This window comes from Populus nigra, chromosome 3, assembly GCF_951802175.1.
Source record: "Populus nigra chromosome 3, ddPopNigr1.1, whole genome shotgun sequence".
Lineage (NCBI taxonomy): Eukaryota > Viridiplantae > Streptophyta > Magnoliopsida > Malpighiales > Salicaceae > Populus > Populus nigra.
In genome coordinates, this window is record NC_084854.1 from 20227914 (window position 1) to 20241626 (window position 13713).

Sequence of the window (13713 nt, forward strand, 5' to 3'; positions counted from 1 at the left end):
GTCCGTTAGCTGTAACGCCAGATGGTGGAGCGGATCTTACACTGTTACACGACTTAAAACACCATAGAGAAACTGATTTGCAGGTAGGGGCTTCGTCAAATTTTATATCCACAATCTGATCACAATGAAATGAATTGAGACCTAGGGATCATAAGCATGTCATACACATAGGGATCGTGGACGTGCTTGGCATAACCATGAAAAATAAGATTAATTAACAATTACATTGCACCAATTATCAAACTAGAGCATAGGAATGCGGGGGAAAATTAATAAATGTTCGCTACTCGATTTCAGTTTCGAGTACTTTTGATTTTGTTATGGGAAAGTGAAGAGATCGAGATGTTAGAGTTGTTTTATTATGTAGATTGAAGAATATTGCTCGGCTCTTTGGTGCACATGACCAAGAGTTGTGTTCTCATTCAATGCACGCTTCTATGTTTTTTCCTCGTGGTTAGCATAAGGCAGACCAAGTTTGATTAGGAATTAATGTATTTGAGTGTAGTAGTTAGCTTTGTATCAGCCTGCCCAAGGTTTGCTCTTCATAAAATCCTAGCGAACCTCTTATCTTAATGTACTGTCTTGTTAGACCATATAAACACCCGGATCTAATTTGATGGTGTATGATTTGGACTTATTATAATTTTTTTTTTTTTGAAGAAATCAATATATTGAAGGGGCTTACTATAAAGTAGCAAACAATAAGATACAGGTAAAAAAATAGAAAAGAAAAAAGAATAATACAAAAATAGAAAACATACAATAAAATATAAAAAGTCAACAGATACAGATCAGAAAAAGAATATTGGGACTGAAGGAGTTGATGCGTCATACTTAAAGCCTTGATTTGGTGTTATTATACCAATCTATAATATCTTCAGGGCCCGTAATTAAATAAGTTATAGTAGTCATGGAGAATTTATCAACAGACTTGAGCCAATTTGAGAGACAATATAGAATTAAGAAGAAATTGTCTTTGAAGGTCGCGGTTCCATCATTGAAGATAACCTTGTTCTTCATAGGTCATATACTTTAGCTAACATAATAAGAAACCATACACCAAGCCTTACACTGAAATTTTCCAAACACTAGGTTGGGCCACTAAAGTAATAGATCATCCACACAGCAGGGAAGACAATCACTAATACCCCATCAATCAAAGAATTTCATCCATCATTTCCACACTGGTCTACAATGAATGAGAAGATGATTTGAAGTCTCAATCTCATTTTCACAAAAAATACAATGGCTTGATCAACTGAGATTATATTACGTTAAAGTAAGAGTATCTTAGTGCATAATCTATTCTGAATAGCTAGCCAAAGAAAAGATTGAACCTTAAAAGGGACCCCTTTTATCCAAATCGAAGCCTTAAGAGTTCTAAGCCTTGGATTCATAATTTTGTCAGTAAGTAAAGAGCAAGTTTTAATGTATAACCTTCGTTTACTAATGTGGACCAAATTTTCTTATTTGAAGTTGTTACCTTTAGCTGAAAGTTTTCTAGAAATAAAAGAAGGTAGACGACCTATTTAGATTTGAAGAGAAAGAATTGTCTCCTCCAAGATAACTCCCCCTTCCATTCCCCTCGCTCCCAATTTTCCATATCAGCAATTGTGGCATTCAGTTTAGTGGAGAGAAAATAGAGTCGTGGGTAAGTGACTTTCATTAGAGAGTTGTTAAACCAAACATCATACCAAAACTGAGTTAGAGTCTCATTTCAAACTACAAATTTGCAGTTATTGGCTAAAGCTGAAGATATAATGTCTAATGAAATCATAAGGGATATGATGTCCCTTCAGATACAAGACAATCTTCTTTAAAAAATAAAAAGATCATTTTCAAACAACAATTTGAATTTGTTGTATATCATTTTCTTCCATAGCTCATTACTAGGAAGACAGAGCCTCCAAATCCATTTCAAAAGCATTACTTTATTCTTGGCTATCAATGACCCAATCCCAAGGCTACCCTTATCCTTATCTCGAACAACCACACTCCATTGGACTTTGTAATTTTTTCTTATTTTGATAGTTCTTGACTATAAGAATTTGCATCGGATGAAAGTAAGCAAACAACACATACCTTTTGGTATAAGAAAGATAGACATGAAGTACAAAGTAAGGGAGTTTAACACACTTTTCATAAGGCAAATGTGACCCGTTATGCTTAATATTCTCCATTTTCCACGAAGTGAGTTTCTTTTGAAACTTATCAATGGACTTGTTAGGTTTTTTAGGCTTCTCAGTACTCAAATTGATAATCATTATTCTAGAAGAATATTAGGTCACATATGATACTCACAAACTTGAATAGATGTGAGCTTTATTTAAGTTTTGAATACATGGATGAGCTTCATCATCATAACTTTGAATTTATGTCCCTTATATGTATAATTTTGAGCATTATGGCATAAACCATATCCCACGTATGTATAATTTTTAGCATTATGGCATAAACCATATCCAGAGGGTCCATCACATGTTATACTCATTGTTTTTACAAAATCTAAATAGTATCTTTGGTGATGTAATTTTATTTATTGATTAATAATAAAATTTCATAAAAAATCACTAATTGGGATTAATGTGGATGATTCTCTAGTGTGAATTGCAACCTAATCAATTGCACATAAAATGAAAAAGTGACAAAATAAAATTAAGACTTGCTATATGGAAATGCTTATATTTTCATTTTAGACCAGATGACTTTAATCAAGTCAATAATAATAAATCTGCATTTCTATCACTTATTTTCATTCAAAATTCCAAAGGATTTAGAAAGTACATTAAGAAGATCTTAAGGTCATTTTTCTTAGGTAATGATGATGAGGCTAGCAAAAATCATTTTTATTAGTTGAAAACACTTCATAAAAAAAACAAAGAGTGAGAAAGATGAAGGTTAAGGTATTTGATCAATACTTGATAATAACAAGATTCTTATTTAATAGTTGTGGAGGTTTGGCTCAAAAAAGAATATTATAAATTGTTAATATTGGTGTAAATGAATTTTTCTTGGAAATACGGGTCCAACCAAAAACACATTTGTTTTTGCATAACAATAATTATGGATAGACTATGTATTTTTTTCCCATTGATAACAACTAGGTGTGTCTTCTTGACCTTTTAGACCTCTGTGCATCTAGAATTTTTTCTGAAGCTAGGCACACCTGGCCTTCTTATGGATATTTGTTTTTTTTTTTTACAAGAAAATTATTTAAATTAATTTATTATAATAATATTTAAGTGATTCTTAAATTATGTCTTTATTTTTTATAAGATTCAGCATTTTTTATTATGATATTATCAATTTCTTTATAAATAATTATGTATTGGCCTAATATTTAGACTTCTTAAAATACCTTTTCTCATTAATATGGAATTAGAATAATATATATTTTTTTTTATTATAATTGTTTTATATAATTTCCCAAATTTATTTTTCCTAATTTTTTTCATATTAGTGCATGAAAAATGATTGATTCATAAATATAATTTTTAATTGAAACTATACGTCTTTAACTATCATAATAAGTCTTTTACTTGAAAAACAATGCTTTTAAAAAATCATGAATAAGAAATTTTTGTTTTTGATTAAAAATATAAGTTTTTCCCTTTTTTTGCTTCTGATTCCTATCACTTTTTATTCATTGAACTATGTTCCTAATTAAAAACAAATTATCAAAACAATAAAAAAAATTATATGAATCAAAAAAGAAAATTATAAAAACACATTTTTCCCTATAATTTTATTTATTGTCTTTTCAGTGTATATTTATTTTTCTTATTTTATAATTAAATTAAAAATAAATTTCAAATAGTTACTCATGGAAGCACGGGAGTAACTATGATATTACATTCTAAAACTGAAAGGAAAAAAAAAGATAGGAGCTACCCATAATAGACAAATAATTTAATTTGGCCTCATATAATGCGGTTATTTAAAAAATGTTATATTATTTCAAGCTAAACACTTAATATTTAATCTATAAAAGAGAGATAGATATTATTAGAGAGAATACTAAAAATCATATTTTAAAATATTATTTAAGTATTTATGCTTTCGGGTTAAGATAGTTTTTGATATGTTATCCAATACTAAAAAGAGTACAAGGCTTCAATTAAAAAAATAGACAGAGTATTGGGACCAAATTTTGGCAAAACTCAAGAAAATATAATTATGTCAAATTGGATAGAAAAATTGGACAAAGAAAATCTTGGAGAATTGGATGTTATACAAAGACATAATGGACACGTTTAGAAATATAGAAAATTATCAGAGATTTCCCCAATATAGGATATATTGTGTCATTTTCCCTGTAAAAATCATGAAGTACATGCACATATGCCATTTATCTTTGTCAATTTCTAATACTTAGCCCACTTTGCATGGAGATAAGTTTCATATTAGCATATTTGTAACAAATACTAAAAGAGATGCTTGATTTATCAATTTTTTTGAATACAAGTACTTTAATAAAAAAAATCATATAGGTACTAAAATAGAAATAATGATAAAGTACAGGTACTTTAAATGTTATCACCTCTAAGAAAATAAAAAAATATTAAAATAATATCTAATTGGACTCACCTAACAGAGGGTTAATCAACACATTAGCATTTTAGTAGCAAAATTAATAAGGTACTTCATTGATCAAATTTTAAGAGTTTAAATACTTAAATAAATAAATAAAAACAATTAGGTACTCCAACAGAAAAAAACCAGAGTACATGTACTTATCATGTCATTCTCTCTTTCGTAGACGTGAAAGGGGTTTTTGTCAAATCATTAAACTTTGGAGCAATTTCCATCATTTTACAATACTTTATGGGGTTATCTTAATTTATCAAAGTTTTAATAAACATCACATATTCACATGTCATAATACTAACTCGCGACATCCCAACTAAGGTACAATTAAATGTTGTATTTACAAAAAAAACCGATTGAGAATTTTTTAAATATTTGATATGAAATTGATAGAAATTATAGATCTGAGACTCAATTAAAAATGCGAAATATATTTGGACTAAATTGAGATTTTTCCGATTCCTTTTCTCTTTCTTTAAGGATCCAATCGGAATATCACCTATAGTCCAAGGACTTCGTAGTAATAAAACCACCAACCTCTCGCTGATTGACACGAAGTGTAGAGACAAGCACCCAATGCTCCCATTATCCCATCCACACATTAAACTTGGATATAATAGTTTTGTCGTTAAAAATAAATTTATAAAGTATATGTAATTCGCAGGTGTAATTTATGTTCATATATTTATTATGATATATTAAAAAAAAACATTTACTGAACAGAAAAATATGTTGGAAACAAACATAGACAGAATTATTTTCTCTATATTATTAAAACATATATATATATATATATATATATAAAAGTTTTTTGCTAGATTTATATGTTGGAAACAAACATAGACAGGTTTGGAAACAAACATAAAATAAGGTTTTTGTTTTTTTGTTAGATTTATTATGGTTGAAGCTACTTGGATTAATGTCAGACTATTTTTGTTGCTATCTAATTTTTTACCCATATTTTGATAAATTTTCAGAAAAAATCCAAAAATAAAGAAAAAACAAAAATCCAAAAAAATATGTTTTTTTAATATATTTTTGTCATTTTAGCATTTTCAACGTCGTCTAAAAAAAAGGAATTTATATTTTCATGATTTTCCTCATCGAGTCGACGTTGATATTGCTCGTTTTCAAAAAATACAAAAAAATAAGAAAAATCAAAATTTACAAAAAAAAGAAGTTGAGGGACCAATTTTGAAAACCTAGCAATATTTTTATCTATAAATACTGGTCCGTTCAACACACTCAGGGGGGCATTTTGTAATTTGGGAGAGGCAACACAAAAAAAGGGGGAAAACCTAACCCTAAACCTATCTAACCCAAAAAGCCGCCCCCCTCTCCTGGGATTTTCTTCTTCCCCTCAGCAGCGGCGCCCACAGAAGCAGCCCACTTCCAACCGAGAACCGACGGCCGGATCTGCAACCAGCAGAGAACAACGAACCTAGAGAAAGAGAGAAGCCAGAAAGGATCAGATCAAAAAAGGGGGGGAAGAACCGAGACTTGGCTTGCTTTTTTTTCTTCTTTGCAGGCGACGGTGACCTTCACCGCAGGCATAGGAAGACGGAGAAGAGCAAGGAGGCCCCGATCTACTGGTTCTGCCACCTTTATCGGCGGCGGCACGTGAATCCATGCGCCGCCAGTGGCGGCGGCGCGTGGGAAAACGCGCCACCACTGTTCCTGCTGTCCTTTGGCTTCACAGAACTGGTCCCAGCACTGTTATGGATTTTTGAATGGCTGTTTTGTAATTTATAATTGTTTGATGTAATTTTTGTTTAATGTAATATTCGTTAAGTTTTGAGTTTTTTGTAATTTGTATTTTGTAAACATGGAAGCAAAAAAAAAAAGAAAAGAAAGAGAAAAGAAAAAAATACAGTAAAGAAAAAGAAAAAGAAAAAAAAATATAGTGAAGGTGCATGTGTGTGTTTGTATTTTTTTTTATGGATGTTTTTATTTATGATAAAATTGCAAAGATTAAAGAAGAATTTAATATTTTGATTTACTCACGGTCCAAAATTATTAACTTATACTTAAGTTATATTTCTAATTCCGATGAAAAGATAAAATTTTTAAAACTTTTTTAACATGTCAAAATCACGAAGCAGCTTACCTCAGGTAGGGTGTGTTAGGGGTGCTAATACCTGTCCTAATCACAACCTGTCCCTTACCCGCGAATCTCTGACAAGACCAGTACATCCGGTTTCCTAGTAGCCTTTAATAAATTACTAGGTGGCGATTCCAATGAACCAAATCAAAGCAAAACGCATAACAAGAAAAAAAATCGCCAGTCGACGCCACGCGGATTTTGACGTGCGACAATGTTAATGCTATTGAAGAACAATTCATGTAATTTTAGCAACAAACCTGAAACATTAATAACCATTTGTTTTTAGCTAACTTAATTACCACAACTTAGCTTACATAAATCCACTTCATTAGTATCCTAATAAAAGGTTGAAATGCACTAAAGGGACAATTTTTTAAAATTAGCACAATATTTTAAAAATTTGATAAAATAACATCATTTAAAAAAAATAGCGAAATAATATATTTTCACTTTATCGTGCTTCAAAAACACGACAGAGTAAAACTCCAATCATCTAGCCCAACTAGTGGACTGGTTGGATCCAATTATATGAATCGGTAGGCTATTTCACACAAAAACCATAATTTAATGAACTTTTTTTTCTAAAAATTTTTTATGAGTCAAAACATACATTTTTGTCTAACTTGTAGACTCAAAAATAGACTTCAATTAAAATTTCAAAAAGGTATAGTAATTGTCCTATGTTTTTCAATGTTAATGATATAGTTGAACTTATGATAATGAGTGATTTTAAACATTCTGGTGTGTCTGTCATAACTAAATAAAAATTTGTCCAAACATGTTATGTGGATGGCTTAACATATGCATTTTTAGACTAGTAGTACAAGTCTAGACTCAAGAGGAGGTATGGTCACACTGGACTAGACCGAAGGCTCAAAAGGGCTATAATTTGTTATTCGATTATTAGATCACACTCAAATTTTTACACGAGTTTCTGGAGATCGTTTGTTCTATAATAGACACTGTTTCACTACGCGGATAATCGGATCTTTAGACATTAAAAATCTCGCCGAGATCCCCTGATTTTAGCAGTTTTAAGATTTTTCTTGTTATTTTTAGAATCGGTCAACTAATTTCATTGATCATTACAAACCACTCAATCAGTTAAGTTAGATATTTAGATTTTTACTTTATCACGCTTCAAAAGTGCGAAAATTATTAAATGTGACTATTTAGAAATGTAACATCTTATCAAATAACAATATTTAGTAAATGTCAGGTAAAAAAAATTTATTTAATTTGCTCGATTCACCAATTATTTTTTTTGATTTTGTGTGATAATTTCCTAATTTACCTTTGAAAAAGATCTCCTGTACCTAAATTACTCGAATTGACGTATTAACCCTCGGAAAGACAAATGTGCCTGCCACTTCCCTGTTTGTTAGGAAAAGAAAAAACTTTGAAAGATTCTTAAGTGTTATTATCATGATCAACTAATTCATTGATTTTCACTTCAAAAAATCCCCTTTAAAAAGGAAACCTTCAAGGCGACAAAAACTAAAGTACGTAATCTGCTTTACATAAAACTCTTCCTTATTTTCTTCTTTATCAAAAACCAATATATCTCTCTGAAACTCTTCCTTTCAGGGGAAAAAATGCCATCTCCAACACCATCTATTCAAGATCCTTTCAAAGCTTGGAAATTCTTGGTTTTGCCGACGCTAAAAGTAAGTGATGTCTTTTCTTTATTTCTAAAAGCAACCATAGCTATTTGCACCTTCATTTCAATCTCCCTCGTCTTCTACTCCTTCCTCAATCAATCTCAATGGCAACCTTGCCCAGAATGCCACAAGAGTTTAATCTCTGATCACTGGAAGATAACAAACGGTAATGTTTCTGGTGATTTCTATGAGAAGACAAATATTTCACACGTTTTATTCGGCATTGGTGGCTCCGCAAAGACGTGGAATAAACGCAGGCACTACACTGAGCTATGGTGGATGCCTAACATCACCCGTGGCTATGTCTGGCTCGACCAGAAGCCTCCAGAGAATAGAACGTGGCCAGAAACTTCACCCGAGTACAAAGTCTCAGCCGACACGTCACGGTTCAAGTACACCTGCTCGTATGGCTCTCGGTCAGCGCTACGGATTGCGCGGATAGTGAAGGAGAGCTTTGAATTAGGAGAGGAAAATGTGAGATGGTTCGTGATGGGAGATGATGATACAGTATTTTTCATAGAGAATTTGGTAATGGTATTAGCAAAATATGATCATAATCAGATGTATTACATCGGCGGCAATTCGGAGAGTGTTGAGCAAGATGTGATACATTCATATACAATGGCATACGGTGGTGGTGGGTTTGCTATTAGTTATCCACTAGCAAAAGAACTCGTCAGGGTTTTGGATGGCTGTATTGATCGGTACGCGTCGTTTTACGGCTCTGATCAGAAAATTCAGGGTTGCATGAGTGAGATTGGAGTTCCTCTTACTAAAGAGCTCGGATTCCATCAGGTTAGTTTCTTTATATATTTTTTTAAAATTTTTTCTCTCTAGAACTATACAATCTCGTGCTAAAAGTAAATTTTGTTACAGCTTGATTTTCCATACGTTTCTTTTTCAATTAATTCTTATTGTTTTCTGTTGCAATGGATGATGATTAATTCACAGGTTGATATAAGAGGAGATCCATATGGTTTACTGGCAGCGCACCCATTGGCGCCATTGGTGTCCTTGCACCATCTAGACTACGTCCAGTCAATATTTCCAAAGCTGAACCGCATTGACTCAGTCAAGAAGTTAATATCTTCTTATAAAATGGATCCGGGTCGGGCTTTACAATATAGTTTTTGTTATGATTTGACGCGTAATTGGTCTGTTTCAGCATCTTGGGGTTACACCATACAGATACATCCTTCTTTGATGACGGCAAAGCAGTTGGAATCCGCGTTCAGAACGTTTCAGACGTGGAGGAGTTGGAGCAATGGACCGTTCACATTTAACACCCGACCCATGAGTCAACATCCGTGTCTAAGACCAGTTGTGTATTTCTTGGATCGGGTTGAAAGAGTCGGGGATGGTACATTGACCACGTATAAAAGGTCTCTGCAAGAGTTTGGTCAAGTTTGCGACCTACCGGAGTATGCTCCAGTTTTGGCCGTGAAGGTAGTCAATGTCACAACTTCTACATCGTTGAAACCTGACATTTGGAATTTGGTGAGCTACTTTTCTCTCTTAGCATTCCTTGAAAAACTTTAAAACTGAAAACCCAAATCAAATGGCTTCTAATCTGTTAGGCTACAGAAGATTTGGTGGGCCTGTTAGGTCAAAATTTTCAAGTCCGATAGCCTTAATTTAAGGTAGGAAAGTGTTACGTAATTTGGTTGGTTACTGGTCGGAAGGCCTTGACTGTATCACTCATTCTCGAAACAAATTTAACACCTTAGCAAACATAGCAAAATCTAATTAGCTTTGCAACGTGGACCCCCTCTAAGGAATGTTGGACGCACAAACGTTCAAACCATGAAAAAACAGCACGTCAATATTTTTTTATACGCCACTCATCAATTTATGCGCAATTGGTGCTGGAAATATGAAAAGATGGGTTGAATATTTTTGTATTGATGCATAGTAAACATCGGCTGTTTGATATCTTTGATGGATCTGTAAAACCATTAGTGTCTAACACGTTTGAAAAATAATTGAACTATCAGGCACCACGTAGACAGTGCTGCGAAGTAATCAAGGGAGAAGACGGGGTGAACAGCGTGGTACAGCTCAACATTAGAGGGTGCAATCAGTTTGAGAGCGTGACTCCTCCATAGAGAACATGTCCGATTTTACCTCCAATTTTCACATCGAACTGAAGCCCTTGCAAGAATCCCAACCGCATACCATGATTATGGGAGAGAGACACTCGATAGCTTACGTACCATTATTAATTAGCTCCAGCTCTCCATGTAAATATACTTTTTATTTTATATTATTTGCTACTTTTGTTGCTACCCTTTGGCATCTATAATGAAGAACAGTTTTAATTCATAAACTTACTCTTTTGTTTTCTTAGTCTGGCACGACTTGAAGCATAATTTAATTTTGACAATCTATCTTGCAACCACGCTTTACCAAACTGTTATATATCTTACCTACTTGGAACGGCTATGAAGTAGATGGATTAATTCCTTTGTGATATGCCCATAGTTATTAAACCGGAACCGGCCCGACGGGTCGACCTGAGATCCGGTTAACCCGGTAGCTGGACTGGTCTGGATATGTTACAAGACTGACCGGTGCAAAACCCAGTCGACCTGGCGAGTTGACCCATGACCCGGGCGACCTGGGTGAACCCAGACATGACCTTTTTTTTTCAAATATGATTTTTCTTCTATATCCCTATTTTTTTATATTTTTTTAGTTGGTTATTAACACTTTTTAAAGTTCACTATATAAATATTAAAAAAATATTTTATTTTTTTAATATGGGATTTGAAACCCTTTAATATATATATATATATATATATATTCTATGTTCCCAAGAAAAAAATTATTTTTTCAATGTGGGATTTGAAGCCCTTTCGTATATATACTCTATGTTCACAAAAAAAAATCATGTTTTTTTAATGTGCGATTTAAAAACCTTTTAGTATATACACTCTACGTTCCCAAGAAAAAAAAATAATTTTTAAATGTGAAATTTGAAGCTCTTTCGTATATATACTCTATGTTCACAAGAAAAAAATTATGTTTTTTCAATGTGAGATAAAAAAAAACTTTTTGGTTTAAATACTTCAACTTAAAAGAATAACATAGTATCTTTTCAATGTGGGATTTGAAACCCTTTAATATATATATTCTATATTCCCAAGAAAAAAGTTATTTTTTCAATGTGGGATTTGAAACCCTTTCGTATATATACTCTATGTTCACATAAAAAAATTTATGTTTTTTCAATGCGGGATTTGAAACCCTTTAGTATATATACTTTTTGTTTCTAAGAAAAAAGTTATTTTTTCAATGTGAGATTTGAAACTTTTTCGTATATATACTCTATGTTCACAAAAAAAAAAGTTATTTGTTTTCAATGTGGGATAAAAAAAAATTTTAGTTTAAATACTTCAACTTAAAAGGATAATATAATATCTTTTTAATGTGAAATTTGAAACCCTTTAATATATATATATATATATATATATATATATATATATATGTTCACAAGAAAAAAATTATGTTTTTCCAATGTGGGATAAAAAAAAAATTTTGGTTTAAATACTTTAACTTAAAGGGATAACATAGTATCTTTTTAATGTGGGATAAAAAACTCCTTAAAATATTCGTTTAAACTTCATTATTTACAACATGTATAACATATATTCACATGGATTTTTTTTTTCATATGAAATATTAAAACTTTAAATATTGTTTTTAATTTTTTCGAGTTGATCCGGGTTGACCCATGAAACCCGAGACCCGACCCCTTAGCTGGGTCAACCCCCGAGTCAGGTTTGATAACTATGGATATGCCTGCCTTGTGGGCTTTAAACAACTTGTAACCTCTCATATATATATATATATATATATATATATATATATATATATATATATATATATCAAGTGTAAAGTTACTTTGATATGTTTTTTATATAAAAAAATTTAAAATGCAAATTGAGAAGTTTATGAACGCATCTAATTAAATAAATTGATAACTATCTATGTAAATAAATACAAAAAAATCATTAACAATAACCAAAAGAGAAATTTAAAAAATTAAGAAATAAATGTAAATCAAGATATTCAATCATACAAAATAAGACATTCACCAAAATATGTTCATTGAACTTGTTTATTTAAATTAATAAAAGATAAATTTACACCATAAAAAACATATGATCTAAAAGATAAACACAAATGAAACTGAATGAATAAACTCGCATCCTAAAAACATATTTTACGCAAGACTGAACACATTAGAAATATTGTTTAAGATCATAAGAACCAAATCCCTAACAAATCAAATATTGAAATATGAAATTAGAAAAAAAATCAATAACACAAAAGGATCTAAAAAAGTGAGAGTGAAAATAAATAAAAAATCAGAGGGTAAACAAAAATTTTCAATCAGAGAATTAAACTGAATTGAAAATAGCTTTAACTAAAGGAAAAATCAATCAAAAGAAAGAGTGTCAAATTAAAAAAAAAACAATAAAAATTTTGATTGAAAGATAAAATTGAAAGCCAAAATAAACTTCAACAAAAGAGCAAAGAAAAAAAAATCAAAAATCAAAAGAATAAAGACCGAAATGAAAAACAAAACATACGAGAAATTGTAATTGAAGAAAGAAAAAACTTCTATAAAAGGAATAAGAACAAAATAATAAACTAAAAGAATGAGGACTAAAATTGATAAAAAAAAAAAGAGGATAATCATGCACTTTACTTGGTTAGAGAGAGAAAATAAAGAATAAAAAAAGAAATGATCGTCGATGACAATCCAACTACCATACGTTGTCACGCGCCACACCATATGGTAGAGAACATGGTGGGGCATCCAAGCAGATGATGAAAGGTCAGGTTTAGACACTAGGTGACGTTACACTCATTGCTTGAATGACACAGACGCCACCCACTTGTCAATGCCTGCTGAGCAGGCGACAACAACTTTTCTAATTAAAAGATAAAAAAAGTCAATGTGAAAATACCAAAACCCCTATGACCTTAATAATTACTAAAAACCCGTGTAAAAGTACAAAAATACCTCCAAATACAAACCTGAATTTTTGTCTTATCTAATGCCAAAAAATCACTTTTACTATACATGAATATTGGATAAACAAAAAATACATGTCCAACAGCTCAACAATTTTTGGATCATATAAGTAAAGAAGTATTTTTATTATTTAAAAATTTATGAAAAATTAAAAAAGCTCATGGTCAATTACTTTAAGTTTTGTTGACTACAGGGGTAAGAATATTTTTACCGTGCAAATAAAATGAAAAAAACCTAGACACCCTCGAACAAGTTTTTAATAACCAGTGAACTAGTAAAAAAGTCTAAAACATGTCTAACCTCAAGACTCTCTTTTT

General features: G+C 31.4%; 1 protein-coding gene across 1 annotated transcript; it reads left to right on the forward strand.

Annotated features, from left to right (window-relative positions):
* Positions 1 to 8177: 8177 nt before the first annotated feature.
* On the forward strand, positions 8178 to 10678 carry LOC133687770 (uncharacterized). The gene is made up of 3 exons (XM_062107081.1): positions 8178 to 9147; positions 9304 to 9849; positions 10347 to 10678. Exons 1-3 carry the CDS (start codon positions 8287 to 8289, stop codon positions 10455 to 10457), a joined length of 1518 nt encoding a protein of 505 aa, XP_061963065.1. The 5' UTR covers positions 8178 to 8286; the 3' UTR covers positions 10458 to 10678.
* The last annotated feature ends 3035 nt before the right edge of the window (positions 10679 to 13713 follow it).

What these genes read in the sequence shown, in the direction of transcription:
- LOC133687770 (XM_062107081.1), top strand. Translation starts at nt 8,287, where the DNA reads ATGCCATCTCCAACACCATCTATTCAAGATCCTTTCAAAGCTTGGAAA. An exon ending in AAGAGCTCGGATTCCATCAG is followed by an intron (nt 9,148 to 9,303) that starts GTTAGTTTCTTT and finishes ATTAATTCACAG; the next exon opens with GTTGATATAAGAGGAGATCC. An exon ending in AACCTGACATTTGGAATTTG is followed by an intron (nt 9,850 to 10,346) that starts GTGAGCTACTTT and finishes TTGAACTATCAG; the next exon opens with GCACCACGTAGACAGTGCTG.